This window comes from Urocitellus parryii, chromosome 4, assembly GCF_045843805.1.
Source record: "Urocitellus parryii isolate mUroPar1 chromosome 4, mUroPar1.hap1, whole genome shotgun sequence".
In the NCBI taxonomy this organism is placed as follows: domain Eukaryota; kingdom Metazoa; phylum Chordata; class Mammalia; order Rodentia; family Sciuridae; genus Urocitellus; species Urocitellus parryii.
Window position 1 is genome coordinate 136,579,804 of NC_135534.1, and position 25,511 is coordinate 136,605,314.

The window sequence follows — 25,511 nt, forward strand, 5'->3', positions numbered from 1 at the left end:
CTGGTGTCTGGCTTCCTGTCTTGCCATGTGATATCTCCTTCACACACACAAACTCCTACCATGATCCCATAGGCCAAGAAGTGACATAGCTTAGAAGGACCTTCACTAGAGCTGGTACCACGTTGTGCGGATTTTCTGCTTGAAAAAGTGCCAGTTAAATAAATTTCTTTTCTTTACTAATACCCAGCCTCAGGTACATCATTATAGCAACAGAAGGCAGACCAAGGCACAGAGTTTCAAAGTACCTTCCCACAAAACATTTATTAATTATGAAGGGGAAAATAGTGATTCTAATGTAGAGAAGCCTGCAGACACCATCCAAACCATGTGATTAATGTTATCGCCTTCAATAATGAAACAAATCAATGTCTTGTGCCTTCCAAATTAAAGTACTGAGAAAAACACATGCTTCTTTGGTATTCTTGCAAAAAAAAATGTTCTTACCAAACCTGAGTCTAATCATGAGGAAACAGATGAACCCAATTTGAAATATATTCTATAAAAAAACCTGACTTAACAGTTTTCAGAAATTTTCTAGGTGGTTAAAGGGGGAAGGCAGACAGGTTGGCTGACTGAAGGAAGTAAGATAGAGTAAAAAGGACTTAGGAAATAGAACAAATAAATGTAATCCCACTGATGAAAAGGTGAACCAAGACCACAGATTAAAGAATAATACTGAACCAATGTTAATATCCAGATTTTAATTATGTACCATTATAGAACAGAATGTCCTTGTTTTTAATGTATACAGAATAAAATATTTAGAGTTGAAGGAACATCATATCTATCATTGGTTTCCAAATTTTCAGAAAATATACATACACACTTATACATATGTATAAATAAAGAGAGAAAAATTGATCAAGTAATCTGAGAAAAGTATATAGGAATTCTTCCTAACAATTTCTGGCAGCATCATTGTAAATAAGAAGGTATTTTTCAAAGAGAAAAGAAGAAAAAAAAAAAAGAACAAGCCAAGTGGACCTAAACTTTTGAAGGAAGAAGCTGGAGAAGAAAGAGGAATGTAGACACCCCCATCCACGCCCAACACTAAGAAGCACTGCAAATTCCTGAGTTTCCCTGAAGGATATTATGGGAGACACTGACAGCAAGCTCCCTTAGAGAACCACGATGCCTCCAAACCCCCAGAGCCTAGCACAGGGCCTGGCAGAGGAATGACTGGGCAGACTAGGGGCTCAATGGACTGCAAGAAGTAACTGGAAAGAAACGGAAAGAAAGCATGGACAAGCCCCCATTGGTGGCACTCCATCTGCAAAGCAGGTGGAACTGCTAGGTGCAAGGACAGGTAGAAGACATCTGAAGGGAGAGTGAGATATAGCCCTACTCTCCAGTGTTCATTTCACTTAGGGGAAAAGGAAATGGAGCATGTACCATTGCATTGGCCTAAAATGGCCCAGTTCCTCTGGACTGAGGGAGAAAGGGTGTAATGTTCCAGGTACTATGTGTCCCAGAATGCAAGGTCTCTGTTGGATCATGCATAAACTATTTCATGTACTGAGATAAGAAGAAATGAAAACCAAGATGCCCAAGATAACAGTAAGAATTGAAATAGCTCCTTATTCGGTAAATCTTTCATCATGAAAACAATGTCTCATTACATTCTGTTCTTACTTCCCAAACCAACTAGTACTTAGTTTTTTCAAATTCACATTGACTCTGCACATGGGATCTGAAATTGAAATCATTTTAATTATCAAAGTTCAAGACAGTCTGTTTAAGAGATGAAAAAATATATAGAATTGCTTCAAAAATGTAGCTAATTCAAGATTGTTCAAACAGATTAACTTTCCAGAGAAATTAACTTCAGAATAGAGATGAAGGAAAAAAAAATACAATCTATAGGTCACTCAGGTGTAAGTTTTAGGGAATGTTCCTATAACTCACAGAAAATTGGGAACTTAAACAAATGTGCTTTTACTCACCACCAAGATACAATTTCGTAATCATGAACACTATGCCATAATATTCCAGAGAAAAATTAAAGTAAACCATGGCACATAACAAAGGGCAGGACTCCACATTTCAAACCTGATTTGCATATTAATTCAAATAGGAGCCTCTTTGCTTTAATAAGGAATACAATTTTCAAAGCCTCTTTAGCTGAGACTGCTATGCTTGTTGGTAGAGACCTGTTCACCAATTTATATAAAAAGATGCACTTAGGGCAAACCCAAAGCATAATGGGGCAGGGGGTAGAGAGGGAGGCAAAATACCCTAATCAGTAAATGATGAGCCATGAGCCCTTAGAGGAACTGGGAATAGTTGCACAGCTTCTCCCTCTTCTTCTTTACTTGACATGACTGAGAGGTCAATTCGTTTTCCAGTATAACTCAGTTCTTCATCCAATTTAATTAATAAGGACAGATATTTAGCTCAACCCTGGAGTCAGCTTCTGCAATCAGTTTCTCCCTTACACCTCCCAGCTTCCCATTTCTCCTGCCAAAGCTGCCCCACCTTGCTCATGGGAGAAGGTATGCAGGTCATACTTCCCTCTAGGCTCCTCCCAGGAATGGATACTGTCTGCCTAACCTAAAAGTTACCAGGTGAACCCACAGAAGCCAAGAGTCATCCTCTACCTCTCTTGGGTTCAAGCGTCCCTCCTGTCCCAGACAGAGTCTTACCCTGGGCTGTAAACCAGATAAAGTCACAAGGACTCATGGTGAATCCCAAGGTCTGATTTAAGAGTTCTAGAAGAAATCCTTCCTTCAGGGGAGCCCACAGAACCTCTGAACTCTATGTAACAGGTTGATGGCATGGTATTCTTACTTCCATCATTCTCAGTCAATCCATCTTCCCAACTCTCTGCCCACTCTCATTTCTCCATGACAGATGCATGCCTGTGGCTACCCCCCGGCTGCTCTGCACTGGGATGATACTGGTTCATCAGTCAAAAATCAAGACATTGCCTATTTCCATCAGAAGAGGAAGTAGGGACACTGGACCAAAGGATAGTGTGACAGTTTTAGAAATCTGAGCCTCATACTGGTCATCAGCTACCAGTATGTTATCACCAATGAAAAATGCATAAGCTTAGCTTCTTGGTCCCCACCCTCTGGTTCTTCTTACCTTTGGTTCCATTGAAATGAAACTGTGGGTTCCTCTGCTCGAGAGAACTGACCTTTTAATCGTCCTGCTATGGTAGAAGTGGTAGTAGTCCTTCAGGGCCCCAATCTGCAAAGGCAAGGTGGGAGGGAAAGCACAAAAGAAAGATGTTAAAAGTTTAAAACAGTCTTCTGCTTCCCTGTTTTTCATTAAAATAAGAACACAAAACAAAAAGAGGTCTATAAATTATGCAGGTGCCCGTTGTGTTTAAATGTTACTTGAACCTTGGTGATCACTTTTCAAAAGGAGGACATGTGATATGAAATGGAGTGTCCTTGAGGCAGTGACTGTGGAACTAAAGACTATAATGGGCAGCTTAGCCTCTCCATAGCTCCTTCTTAATGTTTAATTTATATGCAGCATTTTAAGTAATTCTATATCAATCTATATCCAAATGTGGGAAAGACGGAAGAAAAAAAATCAAATAGCTATCTGGTTATAAAAACACATTGCATTTTGTTTGCTCTAAGAAATGCACAATGAAGGACCTTGTTAGATTATTTATATAGTTAATTTGAAACACGCTGTAAGCAGTTGATCATTCACAAAGATAACACTACTTAGTTTCCCCGACTTCAGTAGACAGTATAAATGCATAGCCCTTATTCATTTATTGCAAAACTAAAAGTGGAATGGCAATTTCTAAAATGAAATAAAAATCACATATCCTACCTATCAGTTCAGTTTTCTCTGTTAAAACAGTCAAATCCACTTTAACTTATTCATGAACACTTCCATTGTCTTGTTTATGTACCCCTTTGGTTAAGTTAAAAACAGGTCTCTTTAGGATAGTTTTGAAAATAAGTCTCAGTCCACTTTGAAAAAAAAAAAAAACAAATGAACAAACCCTCAAACAACCATATTCTCTCAGCAGATTATATAAAATGTGGATCACAGAATGAATATTGAACCACATCACAAAGGAAGGAGAGCTTGCTTTAAGCTTTAGCTCAAGTCTCTAGAGCTAAATAGCATATGCTTTACTAAGCCTGTTTCCTTTTCTATAACATTATACATGGGGCTAGTTGATTTCTAAAACCTCTGTAGTGCTGGTATTCTATTCTGTGATATTGACATTGTACTTGTGTTGGGAAAATACAGTAAATGTCTAATTCTCCAGAACACTCTTGGCTCCACCCTAGAAAAATTACCATCATCGGGATGAATTCCAATTGATACAATACAATATTGGGCTTCTTCAGTTGACACAAAAAAGTTATTGGCCCGCCTGGCCCAGTGGCACATGCTTATAATCCCCATGGCTCAGGAGGCTGAGACAGGAGGATCTCAAGTTTAAAGCCAGCCTCAGCAAAAGTGAGGTGCGAAGTAACTCAGTGAGACCCTGTCTCTAAATAAAATACAAAATAGGGCTGGGGATGTGGCTCAGTGGTCAAGTCCCCCTGAATTCAATCCCTGGTACCCCCCAACCCCACCTCCCCAAAAAAATCATTGGCCCTGGTTAATTCTTTGCAGATAAAAGATTTATTTCTAATTCCCTTCTTTTTGTCACATTCTCAACCATCATCCCACCCAATTTTTGTACCATTTAGGAACCATCACTGGAACTTGGTGCTGTAAGTGAATGTTGTGTCACCAGTAAAATCTGAAAGAAAATCGGAATCCTCACATTTTTGACTCAAGTGGAAATAGCCTGATCTATAAGAAGGTATTCTGGACTCTGAAAACAAGAGGGAGGCGAGGGCGGGGCAACCCCAGCTGAATCCTCTAACCTCTGTGATACTGGACTCTGAGGCAGCAGCAGAAAAGGAGGAGGAAGGAGGGCACCGAGGCCAGCCTAGCCTCCAGGAGTGTTTGAGGATAATTTTACCGGCCAGCTTTGAGATTCCAGAGGACAAAGGGTAGAGCTCAGGAGTGGCTACAGATCTTTTACAAGAAAACCTTAAAATCCCCCAAAGCTTAAGAGTTTTCAACTCATGTAGCTTTTGTCAACATGTATTCCTGGGGTAATGTGAATCTGCAATATGTATACGGGGTAAAAATGGAAGTTTATAATCTGCTTGAATCAAATGTATGAAATATGATATGTCAAGAGATTTGTAATGTTTTGAACAACCAATAATAAAAATAAATAAATTTTAAAAATTTTTTTAAAAAGTAGAGTAGTTCTGGTGGAAAAGAACACAGACTTTCTTAGGAAGAAGCTTAGTACTAACCATCACCAAGGTCAAAAATGCCCATGCGCTTAAGATCATGGCTACTCAACTGTAATAGAACCCCACTGATTATAGGAAATGGTTGAATTCAACTCAATTATTAAACTCAATGCTGTGGGTGAAACACACACTCATCCTGAAGGAACCTAAAGATCCTTTGAGCTCTCAGTGGTGCAGAACAGTTCCAAAGTAATGCAGGGGTTGGAAAATGGAAATTTTGTCCTGACTCAAGCTCATCTGGGCCTTTGGACAAATCATTTCCTCTCTAGGTGTTGCTGTCCTCAATGGTAAACTGGGAAGAACACGGGAGGCAAAGTAGACGGAGACGGAGCATCAGAGTAAAATGGGGAATAATGTTTGGGTTAATGTGGTTCATGAGGACTGAAAGCAACGTGTGAACTGCCAGGGCAAGTCAGCACCTAGCTCTTAGTAACTGTTGGGAGATTATTTATTTCCCTTCTAAATTTATATCTAAATCCTACTTTCACTAACCTCTTATCTTCCTTCTAATTAATCCTTAACCTCTAACCCTTGGGGACATTTCCTCTTGGCCCATATAAGTCTCACCTTCCAATCTCATTAGCAAAAATCAAAAGGGTTGATAAAACACGGTTGTAGAATATGTAGGCAACAAATGTAATTTATTCAGGATTAGTAAAAAGCGTAACGTGGGCCATCTGAAGAGACATTTGGTGATATCAGTAAAATTATAAACTGCATCTGACCTTTGACTCAATCTTTCCACTTCCCAAGTTGTATTCTGCAAAGACAGTCACTGACATTCAGGGATGGATGTCACAACAGACTTTGGAAAGCAAAAGAAGGCAGACAATCAGCTGCCATGGATAAGATAGGTCATTAATTCTATATGAAATATAGAAAATAGACTGACCTTTAAGTTCATCATGAGTAAAAAGATAAATTACAAAAGTGCAAAACATGTGTACAATATGACCAAATTGTTGAAGAGAGAAAAAGGAAAAAAAATCTATGTTATGTATGTTTATAGTTGTAAGGATAGGTACCTTATGTGCATACATTAGAGTCTTTTTTTAATTATAAAATCTAACTAAAAGTGAAAAAAATAAAATAGCACACACACAAGGACCCCATGTACTCAGTTCATCCAATCTCTGTAATAGTAAGCTCTACTTTATCCCCATCTCTTAGGGATTCTGTTTCCTTTATAAAGTTGTGAAACAGTATTCATTTATTGGGTCACGTCTCATTTTATAAATGCCTACCTGTGTCAGGCATCTTTTTGCTCATCTACATGCTCCATTTACCTTAATCCCCCAAATCCCTGGAAGATAAAATAGCATTAGCTCTAATCTGATGAATAAGGCTACCGAGTCTCTGGGAGTACCTAAATATACAGCCCGGCTTGATTGTGAGGTGGTAAAATATGAATCTTTGGAGAATGCCCACTAGCATCAGGGTGAACTTAGTTTTGTGATGGATCCTGTGGATGGACTCAAATGACGCAGTTCAATGCCCTTCTGGAGACTCTTCCTGCACTGCACAGATGAAACGTTAAAATTCCTGAAGCTCAGGCCTGGACACAGCTCAGGCTGTGTCAGTCAGACACACTCAAAGAAGTTGAGCACCACAAGACATGTCCTTAGGGGCATTTGTGTGTTTAGAGGTCCTGGTGGCTGAAGTCTAGCCATCTGGGCATCCTTTAGCATAACATATTTTTTGATAAGCTGCTAAGTAACTATTAAAGAGCTACAGTGGCAACATAAGGTAGCTTCCTCATTCCTCAGCTTTCTGACTAAGGCAGAAATGGCCATTCTCATGAAGGTCCAGGATGGCTCTGAAGAACATTTCTGGAAGCTTGACCTTCATGATTAATTCTACAAGCTATTAGTCTAATGTTTTTCAAATTAGCCCAACTAGCAAATGCAGTTCTCTGTAGTAGTTTTCCCTGACTATCCAAAACTGGGTAGGCTGGAACTTAAAAAAGTAGCTATACATTTGACATAATCTTGCATAACAAAGAGATCTCCGTTATATACCTCTGAGCCATGGGCCACAGGCACAAATGAGCCAAAGGCTGATGAATGACTCACCCTGTCAACTCTGATGTCCTGTTAAAGTACAAGAGTTTCCTTTGATCTTCTCATAAGTACTTGCACCACTCTCCTCTCTCAAATCTGTTTTCTATATAGTAGCTAGAATGATGTTTACAAAATGCAAATCTAGCTAGAGGGTTATATGTCATACCTCTTCCTAAAATCCTTCTGTGCTTCCCTTTGCTCTTAAATAGTATTAGTTAAGGGGGAGAGTACAGCTCAGCAGTAAAGTGCTTGCCTAGCATGCATGAGGCCCTGGGTTCAATCCCCAGGACAATAACAAAATTATTAGTTAACATTTAATACTATTCCATAATGTAGTTTCAAAAAGTAAATCAGAATAATAATATCATACTAAAAATGTACACGATGCCAGAAAGTACTCAATATGTTTTACTAAATTCACTGAACAAAGACCAATATCCTACTCTGACTACAGAGCCTGTAGGATATGGCCAGGCCTCTCTCTGCAGCCTCACCTCAAATTTGGATTCTTCTCCCTCTCTGGATCCAGGCCTGCTGGTCTATCTTTAGTTCCCTGACTGTGTCATGCTTACCTATCTCTCTGCCTCTATCCTCTTCCCCTTCCTTTATGTCTCACCCCTAGTGGGAAGTCTACCAAAACTCTCCAGAGAAGTCAGCTTCATTCACTAGATCACGTCATGGAGTCACAAGTGCACACACCCTGATCAGTACAGCGCTGGTCCTGTCTTCACTCCACCTGCCTGCACGCTCCACTGAACCTGGGACACATCTGCTGTGCTCAACATTTTATCCCCAGCTCCTAGTACGTGACTTGACACACAATGGGATCTCAGAAAAGACTGACAAATGAAGGATCTAAAAATCAGAATCCTTGAATTACTAACATCACATATAGTTGAGCCATATGTGGTTCGAAATCTCTAGAACTACCAAATTAAGGCTAATTTTAGCAAAAATGGTTCAATTTTATCTTAACTGAAGTGCCACTCTGCCAGAGCTATGGTTCTGAAAGCTGTGGGCTGAAACATCACGATGCTTTTTCTGTTTTGCTTGCAAAACAACATCAAAGAAATAATATGCATTAGTCCAATTATTTTGCCTCATCCAAACAAAGTAATCAATCATCCTTCAGGCCAAAAAAGTTACATATATTCATATATATGTGTGTGTGTGTGTATATATATATATATCTACATACATATACACACACTTTTAAAAGCATACTTATATCTCTCATCTATTATTGGCAAGAATTGTCTTTTTTATTCTTTCAATAGCACTGAGCATGCTGAGGGCATTTAATAAACATTAAGAAGAAAAATGTCATAACATGTTGGGAGTTATTAAAAAGAAAGACAGTGTATGAAAACAGAGCAGCAATATTATCTATAAGCAGGCATTCCATCTAGTTCCTCTGGGGTAATGTAAAACAAAAGATGACTGTGTTTATGTTATGCAATAGCAACAAGGGCTAAAACAAGGAACAATATATAACTAACACAGGGACATTTTATAAATAAATCAGAAACAATGTGAGTATATGAAGAAAAAAAAATCAATAGCAGATAGATCAAAGCCCAACCTTTTCCTTAACACTACATAAAGAAAAAAGAGAACAATTTCCCCTCTCTCAGCCTCTTAAGCTCCCTTTCTGTACAATCACACACAGACACTCTATTCTGCCTGGCAACACAACTCTACACACAGCATAAGTCGATGAATTTCACATTTCATTCCTAATTCTGTCAAGTTTGGGTGATTTTTCTTCCTAAATAGGTAGCTCCTCACGTTTGAGTCCAGAATTTTCCTAGTAGTACTCTCTTTCAAACCAAAGTATATTCCTAGGAAAAGCTTACATAAACTAAATTAAATTCAGGTGTAAATGACTGAAGGCTCAATGTCTTAGCCCTCTCAAGGCAACTGGCATTTGATCAGCAAATTATAAATTAAGCCAAATGGATGTGTCTATAGTGCTTCTAATTAAAAAAAAAAAAAAGTCATTGGAGTATTTTGTGTATTCTTTTCCAAGCAGCAAAAGACAATATTCCCAATCTCCCTAAATTCTCATATCACCAAGGAGCTACTGACTATAGAGCAGAGAGGCCTGGGACCCACCTCTCACCCTGGCTTTGTCCTCATGAAGAGCTGTGAGGATTTCCAGTGGTCATTCATCACCAATTTCACCACTATAATGAATGTCTTCCTGCATAGAGCTTGCATCTTCCTTCTACATAGTTCTGTAGAATGACCAAACCTCACCCTATAGAGGGTTTGCCCAGACCTGACAGGTTTCCTGGAATACAGGACTTTCCAGTGATAGCCAGTCACCCATTTACAAAGCTGAAGTCACACTGTTTTGTAAACTTCTCAGTTCTCCCAGGCTGCTTGTCTGCCTTGTTTTTTCTCCTGCCCTCTCCAATTTATAGATATCTCCAAATTCTGCACTTGAAAAGTTATTTACCCTCCATTGTACAAACAAATGAACAACCACCCAAAAAAAGGGGGAGGGGGTAAAAATTTGAGCAGACATTTCACAGAATAAGATATACACACGGCCAAGAAGTATATGAAAAGATGCTCAATTAGAAATAAAAATCATAGCAACACTGCACACACACTAGAATGCTAAATTAAAAAGAGTGACAATGCCAAGTTTTCATGAAATTGTGGAGCATCACGTTGCTAGGGAGAGTGTAAAATACTTCAAGGTCTGTGGAAAACCATTTGGCAATTTCTTGTAAAACATATCCTGCTCATGACCTACACATTCCATTTCTAGGTATATGCAACACAGAAATGAAAATATATTTACAAACAAAACAAGGAACCTTTTTCTTTGTTCACAACACCTTTCTTAAATAGTGTGCGTGTACAAATATGTAACAATTAATATATAATGATGAACCCCACCATTACGTATAATTACAATACACCAATAAAAAATACGAAAGAAACTAGACTCAAACTAGAAACAATGCAAATATCTACCAGTGAGTAAATGGATAAATTTGGAATATCCACATAGAAGAATGCTACCCAACAATATAAAGCAATCAAAAGAAACAGGAGCTGAGAACTCAGTGGTATAGCACTTGAATAGCATGCCTAAGGCCCTGGGTTTAATCCCCAACGTTGCAAAGAAGAAATTCAAAAAAGCAACAAACTACTGATATATGCAGTAACACGAATGCATTTCAGAATATAATGCTGACACAAAAGAGTACATTCTGTATGATTCTATTCATATGAAATTTTAGAATAGATAAACCTCATTTGCAATAATAGGAAACAGACCAGCAAAAGCCTGGGAGGAGGACTGACTGGGAGAGACCTGGAGAAATGTGCCGAACATGCCTTTTATCTTGACTATGATAATACTTCCATCATGGTAAGAGCAGAGGTGTGTTGGGACCAGCTTCTTACAGTCTGCACAAGCCAACTGATCCACCCACATCTTTTCCCAAAACCATTCCAGCGACATCAGATTGATGACTTGATATCAACAATGATGGAAGAATTTACTTCACAAAAAAACACTGGCAAAGGCTACACACTGGGGCTTTCTTTTCCCTAAAGAGTAAGTTATATATTTATTAGGTCATCCCTGGACATATATATTCGTCAATATTTGTCCAACTTATACAGAAATGGCTGCATTTGGGAAATGCAAATTGCACTTTAATAATATTTTTAAAAAATTATAAATTGCCCTCTTCTGATTTCTGGCTATCTCCTCTATCCCAGAGAATGACTTGGAAACTGAGAAATGGAAGAAGTCAGTTGCCTGGAACTGGATGCTGTCATCCATCTTTCGGTTCTTCCCATCTTCTCTGAGATAAGGAAGAACCAAATGTGAGAATGTTAAAAAATAATTGTAATGATTTTCCTTCTGTGCTCCAGACTCCATAACTCTCAAAGAAGAATCGGGGAGAAGGAGATCATCAAGAAAACTCCCAACCTCAGGGCCTTTGCATCTGCTTGGCTTTGCATGGAATTTCCTCCAGAAACCTCTATGACTCACTTCCCCACTGCTTTCAGGTGTTTGCTCAAATGCTACCTTCTTAGGAAGTCTTCCCTGACCATCCAGTTGAAAATGATAAACCTTCCAGCACACCCAATGCCCTCATTTATCTAGCTCCTTCACATGGATCATCACCTACCACATCACACATTCTTTTGGTCTCCTTGATTGTTTTTCTTCCTGCCCTGGAATGTTCCCTCCCATAAGGGGAGGGTTTTTGTTTTATTCACTGCTGCATTATCCTTTGCTCTTACTAACAGTGCCAGCCACACCCAGTGACTATCAAATTCAAAAGTGAACAAGTGGCCTACGTTAGTCAGCTTTTGGTTGCTGTGACCAAAATACCTGACAAAGACAACTTAGAGGAGGAAACGTTCATTTGGGCCCATTATTCCAAAGATTTAGTCCATGGTGGGCCAGCTCCATTGTTCTGGGTCCCAGATGAGGCAGAACATGAGAGTGGGAGGGCCTGGTGGAGCTGCTCATCTCCTGGCAGCCACGAAGCAGAGAGGGGGAAAAGGGGCCAGGGAAGATGAACCCCAGTGACCCACCTCCTCCAGCCATGCCCCTCCCGCCCACAGTTACTACCAAGTCAGTCCACTCAAACCAGGATGGACGGATCAGCTCTCATCATCTCATCATTTTACCTCTGAATATCCCTGGGTTAACACGAGAGCTTTTGGGGAAACACCTCATATCCAAACCATAACACGACCCCTGACCTGGAAGAACTCAAAGCCACAGTGGTCATGTCTCTACACCTGAGGGAAGGTTTATTTGTCATGCTTTCATAGCTCATTTTGCATAGACCACTGACACATGACATATGCTTTATGCTAAATAAGTGGCAAGTGAATAAAGGAAACACCACATGTAGACATGTGGAAAATGAAGACTCTATCACTAACAACGACATAATCGCTAAACTCTGCCTTTATGTTTTTTAGTCTCCTTGGGTTTTTTTTTTTTTTTGACACAGTTAATCACTGAACAACAAGGATATTGATAACAAAACTGTAGAATTAATTTTAAAATATTCTATTAGGAGGTGAGGAAATGCAGAAAGCTGGTGAACGGCTAGCATTTCTGGAGTACACAGCAAGCGGCAGGCACCACGGCCCTGCAGCCTCACGGCAGTATGCAGCAGGTGTCACCAACCCCACTTTACCCACAAAAAAAGCAGAAGCTTATGAGGTTTAAGAACTTTCCTAGGGCTGGGGATGTGGCTCAAGCGGTAGCGCGCTCGCCTGGCATGCGTGCGGCCCGGGTTCGATCCTCAGCACCACATACCAACAAAGATGTTGTGTCCGCCGAGAACTAAAAAATAAATATTAAAAAAAATTCTCTCTCTCTCTCCTCTGTCACTCTCTCTTTAAAAAAAAAAAAAAAAAAAAAAAAAGAACTTTCCTAGGGCCAATTACAAGGGGAAGCCACATCTGATGCTGGCCCTCTAATTCCAGAGCCCAACCTCTTAAACTACCCTAAAATATGTTGAAAATTTTAAAAATGTCTAAGGAAGACTGAAAACCACATCTATCCTGATATGTTAGTTATTATCTTAAAAAAGCATGTTTCTAAAAGTTCCATAAAAAGGGGATGTTTTCTAGTGATATTTCTATCTCCTTTCAGCAGATGGGAAAAGAAAGTGTTGCCAAGTACCTCCAAGAGCAAGAGAGAACTCCTTCCTCCCTGTAGTCTGTGGGGACAAGAAACCTGGCTTCCATGCCCAGCTCTACCATGGTCCCCATTAGTGTCAGTGTTGGAAAGAAGGTATCTTCAAGGTTCAAGGGGTGTTCTAAGTTAAACAAGCACAATATCCTGGCACCAAGGTTCCTAGGCGCACTTGTACAGACCCATGGAATGCCATGCAATGACACAATATCTTTTTAGACATCAGTTTCAAATCAATGATTTAGAAAATTCTTGTGATTTTTTTTTGTCCTAAATTCCTTCAGGTTTCGTTTCAATATTGGAGCTCTTCAGAGAATAGCACTTGAGTGCTTCAATTCAGAGCAAAATAATTCCAGCAAGTCTTTTTTAAAAACCAGAAACGCTCAAGGAAAGATGAATCTCAGTGATTTCAGCTGTATAATCTCTATAATGTGTAGGTAGATGGTGGGCTAAATGATGGCTCCCCCAAAACAACGACATCCTAATCCCTACAACCTGTGGATATGTTGCCTTACATGGCTTAAGTGACTCTGAAGCAGAGTGATTGAGAATCTTGAGATGGAGATTATACTGGACTATTGAGGGGGAACTTAAGTGTCCTTACAAAGGAAAGAGAAAGCAGCAGTTAGAGAAGGAGATGGGATGACAGAAGTGGGATCAGAGAGAAAGAGGCAGATGCAAAGAAGAAAGAGAGAGAGATGAGAAAATTAGGCTGCTGCTCTGAAGATGGTGGAAGGGACCATAAACCAAGGAATGAAGAAGACCTTGGGAAGCAACAGCAGGAAACCAAGTCTCCTCTGGAGTCTCCAGAAGGAACATACCCCTGCTGACACCTCACTTTTAGATTGGGACTTCTGGCCTCCAGAACTGCATGTTAAGAAGTTTATATATTTATATAAATTTACATTATATTTTTAGTCACTAAATTTGTGGTAATTCATTACAGCAACCATAAGAACCTAAAACAAGGTAGAAACTAGTACCTCTCTAGACACCTATAAGAAACAAAGGGAATGAAACTGAAGAGACTATTTGTAATTGGTCCTTTTTATCTTTCATAAATTTTTAGCACTCGAGTGTTCAGTATCATTTTCCAAATAGCTACATCAATATAATATAGTGTTTAATATTGGCCAGGTACTCTGCTAAGAACTTTGTTAGCATGATCTTATTTAATCCTCAAAACAATCCAAAGTCCAAAATGAAGCAAATTTTCTCAGTAAAAAAAGGAGCTAGTAAGCGGTTTGTTCATTCAAACCTAATGTATAATTAATACTACTACTAATAAAAACTTACAGCATGCTTTCCCTACATTATGTCTAATCTTCCAAAAAACCTTGCAGAGGAAGAAAATTATTCTAATTTTGTAGAAAAAATAACTGAGCTGAAAATGAAGAGATAGTACATCAAGAAAGGAAAGATCCAGAGGGAATGAAGGGGAGGGAGTATGGGGGCAGGAAAGATGGTGGAATGAGATGGACATTATTACCCCAGGTACATGTATGACTGCACATATGGTGGGATGCTACATCTTGTACAACCAGAGAAATGAAAAGTTGTGCTGCAACTGTGTACAATGAATCTAACTGCATTCCGCTATCATACACACCTAATTAAAATAAATTAATTAATTTAAAAAAAAAAAGAAAGGAAAGGAAAGATCCAAGCCAGGATTTGAAATCAGGTCAGTCCAACTTTAAAAGTCTAATCATTTTCTAGTCACAACATTTTGATTTTATTTAAAATGTATTCAAATGGCTGTGTAGACTTATATGTGTTTCCATCCACGCATACTCTCAGGGTTATCCCCACCCCATTCCATCTCTCCTCTCTGCCCTCACCAATGTTAAGTCCTCATCCTTTTACTCTAAAGCCACCTGACCAAAAAAAAAAAAAAAAAAATGTAGGAGAACCTAAGTTCTAAAAGTTCCTATTAAAAGTAGGCAATAAAAATGTCTTGGCTACTAATCCTGAGCAAAGGAGAAACACAATTTCACCAAGGAAACCTAAGACACAGCAAAAGGGTCAGCACCAAATTTTCCCAGATTCAAGTGAGAAACCTAATGTCAGTCCCACCATTCACAAGGGCCATACGATCTGCCTCCAAGAAAATCACAGAATTTCAGCGTAGAAAAAGACCTTAGTGATTTTTCCCGACTGGAAGCCAGATCCATTCCTCATTGTCACGGAGCACTGCATTTTCTTCGGCAGCCCATTTGTTAGAAGGTTCTTTCCAATAATTAGGCTAAATCCACTCACTGCTCCTAGTTGAAGCCTGCAGGATAGCACCATCCCTCTGCAACATGCCAAGCAGCCAAGGCTTCCCTACTGGCTCTTCCCTGTTCCTGGCTGAACATCCAAACTTCTCCATCTATCCTCATGCAACAAATCTTTTGCAGGTTGCCTCCCCTAAAGAAGCCAACATCTGTAAGATCTCCCCAGAAACCTCAGAGCCTAGAACATAACACATCTCAACCCTGGTATCACAGAGCCAGGACAGAGTCCATGAAACCATGGTCTCCCTTGGCAATGCAGGTCTGATAAAATGGCTTAAAATTGAAATATTTTTAGCAGAATGAACTAAAGAATCATCAGAAACCCTTGAAAATTTGGTTCCCCTCCAATCTGTATTTTTAATCCCTAAATGTAAATGACAGAAATTTACATTTCTGTTGAACGTTGAATTTCATTTTCTATATTCTACTCTATGCTTTTATAGCCTGTCTAGACATTCGTTTATTTACCGGGTGTGTGTTATGTGCCAAGCACCATTCCAAAGACACTGCAGATCAAGAGAACAAAACAGTCCCTGCTAATGTAGAGATAATACTCTGACTTGGTCCTGTCAACCCCACTGTATCAACTACAAGTTTGAAATTCATGCCTTCTCTACCAAATCAGAATACTTCCCCCAAGTGTTCTCTAAGAAATGTTCACATTTGTACACTACATGGAAGGACTTGCTTTAACATTCACCTTACAATATGTTTGTAATAGTTATCTAAGAATGACCTTGAAATGATGTCAGCTTTTTATTTTCTTCACTCCAGTTTCATCCAAGATGAATACGTGTGTCCTTAAAAATAAAATAAGCCTTGTACTATATTCCTCAGATAAAAACATTTATCACTGCTATTTGTAGTCAGCTATTCTTAAGTTTCTAAAAAACCCATCTGTAAGTAATTTATGGAGAACCTAAAAGAAATTATTACTTAGGATTTAAGTTATTTCCCCTGCTTGTAAGGTGCATGTGTGCATGCATGCAAACGGGTGGGGGTGGGGGGCAGAGCCGGTTGAGACCTAGAGAACCTGGCCTACACCTGGCCTACGTGTGGCTCTGCACTTTTTTCATTAATGATCATCCTAGGAACTTGAAGTATTTCCACATCTATGGAAACCAACAGAAAATAGTCATATTTTGATAGATGGAAATATTGCTAGAACTAGCTCCTGAAGCCCTACATTTTCTCTTTAGGTCCACTTATTCTCAACCCTGGCTATGCACTATAATTATATGGGGATTTTTTTTTAAAATACTAATGCCAGGACTCCCCATTATCCCGTTCTACATACCTACCCAGAGATTCTGGCTTAAGGGTCTGAGTTAAAGCCAGGGCATCCGTGTTTTCTTTCAAAAAGCTTTCTAAGTGATTCTATGCAGTTGAAGTAGAGAACCACTGTTCTAATTCAGCCATCTCCTGCTAAACAAATACAATTTACTCTGAATTCTGTGATATCCATTCAAATATTCCTATCTACTTAATTAATAACTTTAGTAAGAAAATCACTAATTAATTTTCTTTTTTTACATATTTATTTATTTTTTTTCATTTTATTATGTTGTTCTGGGGATTGAACCCAGGATCTTCTGTATGCTAGTAAGCATCCAACTACTAAGTACATCCCTAGTCCTAATTTGATTTTAAAACTAATTAAACTAATATCTTTTTTTTTTTTTTTTAATATTTTGGCACTGGAGATTGAACACAGAGGGGCTTTTACCTTTCACTGCTGAGTCACATACCCAGTCCTTTTTATTTTGAGAAAGGCTCTCACTAAGTTGCTGAGGGTCTCACTGAGTTGCTGAGGCTGGCCTTGAACTTGGGATCCTCTTGCCTGGGGCTCAGACACCGTAGCCATTGTATTCGTTCAAGATGTCAGAAATATATACCTATTAGAATAGTCAAAATAAGAGGCAATAATACCAAGTGATGATAAGGCTGTGTGGTGAGTGGAACACACACACTGTTGTTGGGAACACCTAGAAAACCATTTGGCAGTTTCTTACAAAATTAAATATTCATTTATTATTATAAGACCCAGAAATACAACTCCTTATTTTCCCATAGAAAAATGAAAACATATATTCACGCAAAAAAACTACACATGAATGTTATAGTGGCTTCCGTCATAGTTACCAAAAATGGGAAACAACTACTTCAGTGCCCTACAGAGGCTGAATAAATAAGCTAACTGTACACCCATACAACAGGATGGTACTCATCAATAAAGAGGAGCTCACTAGTGACTGGTTAATCGGGGATAAATCTCCAATGCATTATAACAAGGGAAAGAAATCAGACTCATAAGGCTACATGACATATTATTCTGTTTCTATGACTGGGTCCAAAAAAAAAAAAATCATTTTCCTCTGCTCTCACAACAATCTACACCGGAGACTTCTGTGACCACAAAATGTGTGGGGATTTCTCCCCACCAGTAAGTAAGCGACCAGTTCTGCAGCAGACACCAGCTGGATGCCTCCCTAATTCAGTTCAATTCTGACACCAATACCTAGATAGAGTGTATGATCCCACAGGTTAAAGGTTCAGTCCCCAAGACGGTTCCTCCTCCTGCTTCGTAGGCCAATCGCGAGTCCCAGATTGATTTACCCAGTCCTTCTGACCAGGATTTGCCAGCTATGAATCAGGGTTCCCACAAGCCCCTCCTTAAGTTTGATTAATTTGCTACAGCAACTCACAGAACTCAGGGAATATTTACTTCCATTTAGTAGTGTTCTTTTAAAGGATAAGAATGAAAGATGTATAGGTCAAGATATAGGGAAGTCCCTTGGAGGGTCTATGCCCTCTCTGGGAACACTACCCTTCACATCTTCAGCCCTGTGAAAACTCTCTGTCCTTTGGGGGTTTTATGGAAATTTCATTGTGTGAGAATTATTGTGCCATGGGACAGCTATGTGATTGTAGGAAAAGCATATGATCTAATGCTAATAGACTGAGTGGGGAAAACCAGAAATCCTAGAAGTGATATGTGACCCAGATGTTCAGATTCTTCTTGGCCTCTCTGTGCAAACATTCCTTCCCCCCAGGTATAGGGCAGGACCTCTTTCGAAATGGGAGTCTTATGATCTACTATCAGACGGAATAGGTCAGAGAATTTCTTGATGGCCAGTTCCGAGACAGAAAAGTGGAGAAATATTAGAGTTTCTATGATCTGCTTGAAGAAAAGAAATTCTGATTTCTACAGTCTGTGCTGGAGAGGGAATTATGAGTCAGAAACTGTGGGTGAAAATGATATATATCTCTCATCAGAAAGATATTCAAGAAGAGGCAAGATAGACCAAAAGGCAGATTAGTAGTTGCCCAGAGGAAGGGGGTGAGGCAAGAGGCCGATTAAAAAGCAGCACTAGGGAATTTTTGAAGGCTACGGAACTTTTACATATCTTCATCATACTGGTGGTTACAATGCTATAGGCATTTGTTGAAACTTATCAAATTATGCAGTAAATGGTACTATATGCAAATGATACTTCAATAAACCCGATTTAAAGAAGAAAAAGTCCTTAGGAAAAAAAATCCCAGTCATCAAGGGAGATTTTTACAAAGGTGATGTAAATGAGGCAGCAAAAAATTAAGAAGTTGTTTGTTTAGTTTCAATATTTTATCAGATTGGTTTTATTCAATTAAAGAGCTTCCCTAAAGCCATAGCAGCCACTTCGGCACTTGGAGCTACCCAGTGCAAATACTACCGTGAGAATCATCCACAATATGTGAAGCTTTCCTTTTATGAAATGAATAAAGAATCTCAGCATTTCTTAGTAAAGTACTGCCTTCCACTAACATGACCATCTTAGTCACCACAAAATACAACTGTTTATGCTACATGATGGAGTCATTTGGAACTACTATAAGCTCTGAAAGAAATGGCTGGCAATTTTGAAACAAAGATGAGAAGGCACAAATGGCTCAGAGCTAGGAGGTGTAAAACATCCACCTAATGTAACTGTCTTTAAAAACAAGTAAAGGTCTATAAATCAGTGATTCTCTAAGAGTGTTCCTAGGACGGGAAGCACCGCACCATACACATTGGCATTACCTACCAGCTTGGCAGAAGCGCCCAGTTACCTACCACGCCTGATCAGCATCTGGTCTTCTCCCTGCTCAGTCAACTCAGTTCAAGAGATGTCTAAGTGGCCACCACAAGTGACAGGTGAACATTCAAAAAGGTTGCAAGCTCATCACTGTCTCTCCTTACCTGCGTGATCAAATGTACCCTGCTTCTGCCCATTCGATCTGTATTCATTTCTGTTTTATGATGCTAGAAGCCCAATATATGTTCAAAATGAAATTAGATTTCAAGAATATTTTTATCCAAGCTCAACTTTAGGAGATAATTAAAAACATTAAAAATTTTTTCAGTACTGAGTGTAGTTATCTATAACAGACCATCTTGATGAAAACTCAGTTCACTCTTAGGCACATGAGTAAAGTTTTGAAGCTAAAAATTCACAAGTGATAAGGATGCTGATTATTGTAACCATGAAAAATTAAAAGTTTGTCTTCCCATAACCATTAGGTGCTGCCATATTCTGCTTCTCGTTGACCATATCTTCATAGCTTCGACTTCTCATATAGAGAGATCAATAATGATTTCTAAATTGCCAATAAATCCCTCATACCATAAAGATCAGCACATACTTTCCTTTTTCAAGTAAAGTGTTTTGGTATCTCAACAAGTATCTTAGGAGAAAAATTCTATATTTAGTAGACTCAACAAGAATTCTTGAAGCACAAGGCATTATTTGTAATAATCAGTCTCCCCTTGAAATCTGCTTTATTGACACTACATCTGCCTGTGATATCCAAGCACCATAAGTTCCTAATTCTGCACAAGTTAATGCTCTACTCTTTGAATTACCTAGAGATGAGTATTTCACTTGAGGCTAGCTAGTTCCCAGGTGGCACCTGGATCTTTAGTGGATGCATGCTCAAAAACACAAAATCTGAACATCAGTTTAGAGAGAATTAATATCACCAAGGTAGGTTGCCAATCACCTCTACATTCACTTGCTCCCAAAACATATTTTTTTAAAATTTTACAACCTTAGCCCAGAGTGGTGATGCAAGCCTGTAATCCCAGTGACATGGGAGGCTAGTAAAGCACCTGGGTTCAATCAATAGTACAAAAAATAAATTAAAAAAAAATTGGTCAACAGGATAAATATCTTATCATCATCTAACTCATCTAACTAGGTTATCCTATTTAACAGCAATATTAAATGCTTACATTCACACCTTTTCCCATTTTAAGGGCATTCCCATATGGTTTTATATGAGATAATGTCAGACCTCTTTATAAAATTGTGTCAATTACTTCCTGTTATGTTTATAATAGCATCAAAAACGCTTTTACTTGCCTCATGAGAAGGCCCCCAAATTTGGCTCCCACTTACCTTTCCACTACCGTCTCCTAAAGCCTCTGGCTCCTCACCCCAACCCCACCGACCTCCTTTGCAGGCTCTGGGCCTTTGCACTTGTGGTCTCAGCCGCCTGGCATTCCCTTTATTTCTGCTCCCTTTTCCCACTTCCTTCTCATATTTTACATCTTGGATCAAATATCATCTCCTCAGAAGTCAAAGTCTTTCTGACCTCCTGAGTGGCCTTCCCCGACTACTTTCTCTGCTGTTTATCCTTACTAACTTTTAAAATATTGCCACATGGCCAGTACCTATTACAGTGCCTGGTGCCTAGTATTTGTCTGGTACATCTTTATGGAAAGAATAAGTGAGTGAACGAATACTGCTCCCAAAACATATTTCTAAAAATTTCACAACCTCTTCTCCATTCTCCAAATAACTAGTGAGTCCTCACTAAATTCAGTGATTTACCCAAGTCTACACTAGCAGCAAACGACAGAAATAAGATCTTTCCAACACCACCCTCAGTGCTGTTCTCACTATTCTAAACTAAACCTAAGAAATATCATAACTTGTCCTTAAGAATCATTCTTTGAATTTTTACTGAAGTTTAACTCCAACCTGATAATTCTAGAATAACTTTATCTCAGTTCTTGAGCCTGGCTAAACCTTTTTTTATTAATTATTTATTTATTTATACAACATAAAAAGTCCATTGACCTTTATCTGAGCACCTGGCTTGGGCTTCAACATCTATCAGGTAAATACAAAACAGGGAGTTTAAATAATCATTATGCCTACCAAGTAAATGTTTGTATCTCTAAAATAGAAAGTTAGAAGTGATGTTTAAGAAAATGAACTTGGCGTAGTAGATCGAGTTTTAAGTATCTCTCTTCTATCATTCCTAAGTACTTACTGTTGACATAAAAGATAAACCCAATAGAGTGTTATACCAAAAGAATCACTGCAATGTTTACAGATTTTTGCAGTAACCCAAGACATACTTAGCTGGACAAATACCTCATATCTAGATAAATGAAGAAAAAGCAAGTGCATTTAATAGATATTAAGCTTCTATCTGAAGCTTCCACAGGACTGAGAATTAGTCCATGAATTATTTTAATATGCAAACACTGCCAATCGCCTGATTGCTACATTTGCATTGTTCAAATAGATGCAAGCAATTTCGTGAAAGAACAGCACTGCCCATGTTTCCCTCCCTCTTAGTTCTAACATGCCAACATTCTGTAGCTAAGTTGTGAAATAGGTTTAAAACCTCAATAAACCAAAGTGATAAAGACTTAGGGTGGAGAATGGTTTGGGCAACCACACGCACTTACTCCCATTTCAAATGTTTCATGTTAACTTGAATTCCTACAGTGACTCTATTCGATATGCTGATATGTCTCTTCTATTATCTTAGTTACTACATAACTTCCACAGACCTATAAACAGAACTTATGCTGCTCACCATGATGAATACAGCAACTTACCCCTCATTGTGCACTATCCACAAAGCACATAAGACAGTCGAGATTGGTTAAGTACAGTTAAGTGTAGCTTCCTGGCCCACAGCTCTGCAGTCATGGGTAAATGTACCCCATTATAAGACAGTCATATTCCTACTTACAAAAATAATGACCATGCCAGTCTTCCCCAGAATGAATCTTCTGATTCTCCCTAAGAAAGAGGTGCCTGGTTCCCAGGGACTGACTAAAATGGCCACAGGTCAGCCATTTCTTCAATCATTTATCTTATTGCCAAAATCACCATGATAGAACTATGAAATGTTCCTCAAACTTTTTGCTGAACCAAATATAAGGAGAAGTATCTATCATTTTTATCTAGGCATTTTAGTGAAAGGAGCACAAAGGTCAGATTTCCACAGACCTACGGATAAAAATATCGCCTCCAAAATCAAGTTAGATAACTTGATGCCCAGTTGCCACATAGCTAGCTACACAGGCAAATTCCCTTGACCAGTTCCCCACCACAGGCCTCCTGAAGAAACACAAATGGTGATAAATACAAAATGATTAGCAAGAATGACTAAAACACACACACAAACACACACACACACACACACACACACACACACACACACACCCTACAAAAATCAAGATGACCAGAAAATGTTCTCTACATTTTTATTAACCAGTCAAGTTTCAGGAGCTGTTTTCATAATCAGTGCGTGAAGTTACTGGAACTCAGATCTGCTAATAGCAAGTCAATACTCTACCCATACTGCTCTAGGGGCCTCCATCTCTTCATCTCTATAATGAGGGGGCTAGGCGACATGATTGCTCCAAACTCTAATTACCTAAAGGGCATTTATATTTTAGGAGACTAATATTAGGGATTTTCTACAGCCGTGGACTATTGGAAAGGACATTTCTTTCAAGACAAAAAAAAAAATTATTGTTAATTACAATACACACACAATTTCTTCCCAACAGTAAATAATACCAAGCTCCAGTGAAGTAATTTGGGGTCAAAAGGCAACTCCTTAATAGAATGCTGGATGCAGCAAGGTTTAAGCAATAAATTTTATGGAACTTGGTCATGCTCTCCATCTCAGAGCCCTTTATGATAACACTCAAGTCAATCTATCTGGTTGAGTTAATAATTAGTTTAAATCTGTTACAAGTTAATGAGGCACAGACAAGTCATTCCTAGTACATGATGATACAGCAAATTTGTGACACAAATCACAGATAATATTTTGCACTATATTACACTCTTCTTTATTTCCTACTCTGATAAAGAAACAAAAAAAAAGTCATTTAACAATAAACAGAACCCTCAAAAAAGACCTACATATATAAGCTAAATTAAAAGGGAAGGGAAGCCTTCTCCTTGGAATCACATAGGCTTTGGGGAAGGCCTCTCAAAGGTTGACAGACCCAAGCCACTTCTATATTTTGAGGCTCCTCATGTACTTCAAAAATTTAAAAATACCAAAGTCTGTAGCTTACTTAAACGTTTCCAAACAACACCAAAATATAACTATGCTATAGTTTTGGAATGCACAGTGTATGTTATTTCCTAGCATATTATAAACAATGTGAGATGAACAATGAGTTAAAAAATTCAAATGGGCATTGTATTTCAAGCTCATTAGAAGGGATTATAAACATGCAACCCAGAGATGACTGATCTTCCAGCTCATATTCCCAGTATCCTCTCCCCTGGGTAAGACACTGAAGTTTACCTACAGATTTGTTACGTGGACAGAGTCACTCGATAGCAATGACACACAAAAAAGCAAAAAATATGTGACACTAAACATTACAAACACTTAGATACTCATGTATTTGTAGCTACTCAAAAATCATCCCCTACCTCAAATGCAAATGGATTATAATTAGGCAAAAGCTGGCCACCCAGGCATCAAAACAGAGTAGGGTTGAAAATGAGTTAATGATTCATGTGTTTTGATAATGAAAGAGACCACAGTAGATGAAGAGAGAGTGGACATTTCAAAGAAAGAGAAGCTCTGACCTCTGTGGCAACCTCCAACATATCAGATGCTGAGGAAGAAGGAGCACAGTGGTTCTCAGCCTGTGCATACAGTAGTCCTCCCTCTCCCACAGGAAACTCTTTCCAAGACTACCCAGCAGAGGTCCAAACCACAGATAGCACCAAACGTTATACATACTATTTTTTTTCGTACAAATACATATTTAGGATAAATATGTATTTAATTTATATATTAGGCACATGAAGAGATTAACAAAAATTAATAACAAAATAGAATAATGAAAATAATATACTATAAAAAATATTTAAAATTTAGAAATTGTTATTTCTAAAATTTTCCATATTATATTTTCAGACCAAGGTTGACGTTGTTGTTAAAAAACAAAACCACAGTGAAGAGGGGAACTATCATAGGTCAGACCCTAACCCAGATCAATTCCTCTTTGAGGTGTCAACAAAGGCTACAGATGCTTGGATTGTGAAGCCAGGACTGAGAGCCACATGAGGCAGGGAGGTAAGGATCAGGGAAAGAAAAAGCTAAGGCAGAAGAGCTCTAGTCATGAGAATTTAGGTGAATGCCTAGAGACAGAGCAGGTGCATTCTAGAACAGATGTGGTGTGGAACTAGGGTGAGGAGAAATCCAAGTCTAGGTTCACTTTTTGCTCATTGAGAATAGACAGGAAAAGCTCTCTGTAGAGGAAAGAACTTTCCAAAGATTGAAGTTCTGGCAAGCTAAGTTCAGACCATATTTTCCACATTAGACTGAAGGGTACCTCCATTCCTTTACCCTGTAGGCATGTACTTCAACTTTCTTAACCAAGGCCCTCTTTGATCATATGGTAGAGAACAGGTCACAGCTCTGCTCAAAGCTTTCTAAGGGCCTCCCTCCTCATTCAGAGAAAATCCAAAGTCCTTACTGTGCATGACCTGCAAACACCTCCTGGTTGGCCCCTCAAAATGCTGTCCCAGACAAGCAGCAGCAGTGTTACCACCTAAAACCTGTTCAAAATGCAAATGTTCAGCTCCATCTCTGCTCTACTAAAGCAGACTCTATTTTAACGAGGTCCACATGTGATTTAAATGCACATTAAAATGTTGGAAAACACTGATCTGTAGGATGGGATCTACTTCTCCAACTCACCTGCACTACCTCTGTGGACCATCTCTACCCCACCCTTGCTCCCTCAGCACTACTGGTGTTTTGCCATTCTCGAACATACCAATGTCTCTCCTGTCCAGCGCCTTCGTTCCCTCTGCTAGACTTTGCTTCCTCCAGCTGTCTATGAGGTTCCTTTCTTTCCCTACCTTCTTTAGATCTTTGCTCA

The 25,511-nt window shown here is 38.9% G+C and overlaps 1 protein-coding gene across 4 annotated transcripts in view; it reads right to left on the minus strand.

Annotated features, from left to right (window-relative positions):
- Pcsk5 (proprotein convertase subtilisin/kexin type 5) overlaps nt 1–25,511 on the minus strand; it is a 427,339-nt gene that overhangs the window by 382,500 nt on the left and 19,328 nt on the right. For all 4 annotated transcript variants that reach the window (XM_077797818.1, XM_077797817.1, XM_026394020.2 and 1 more), the window contains exon 2: nt 3,088–3,192. In XM_077797818.1, coding sequence (XP_077653944.1) covers nt 3,088–3,192 — 105 coding nt within the window. The remainder of the gene's footprint in view (nt 1–3,087; nt 3,193–25,511) is intronic.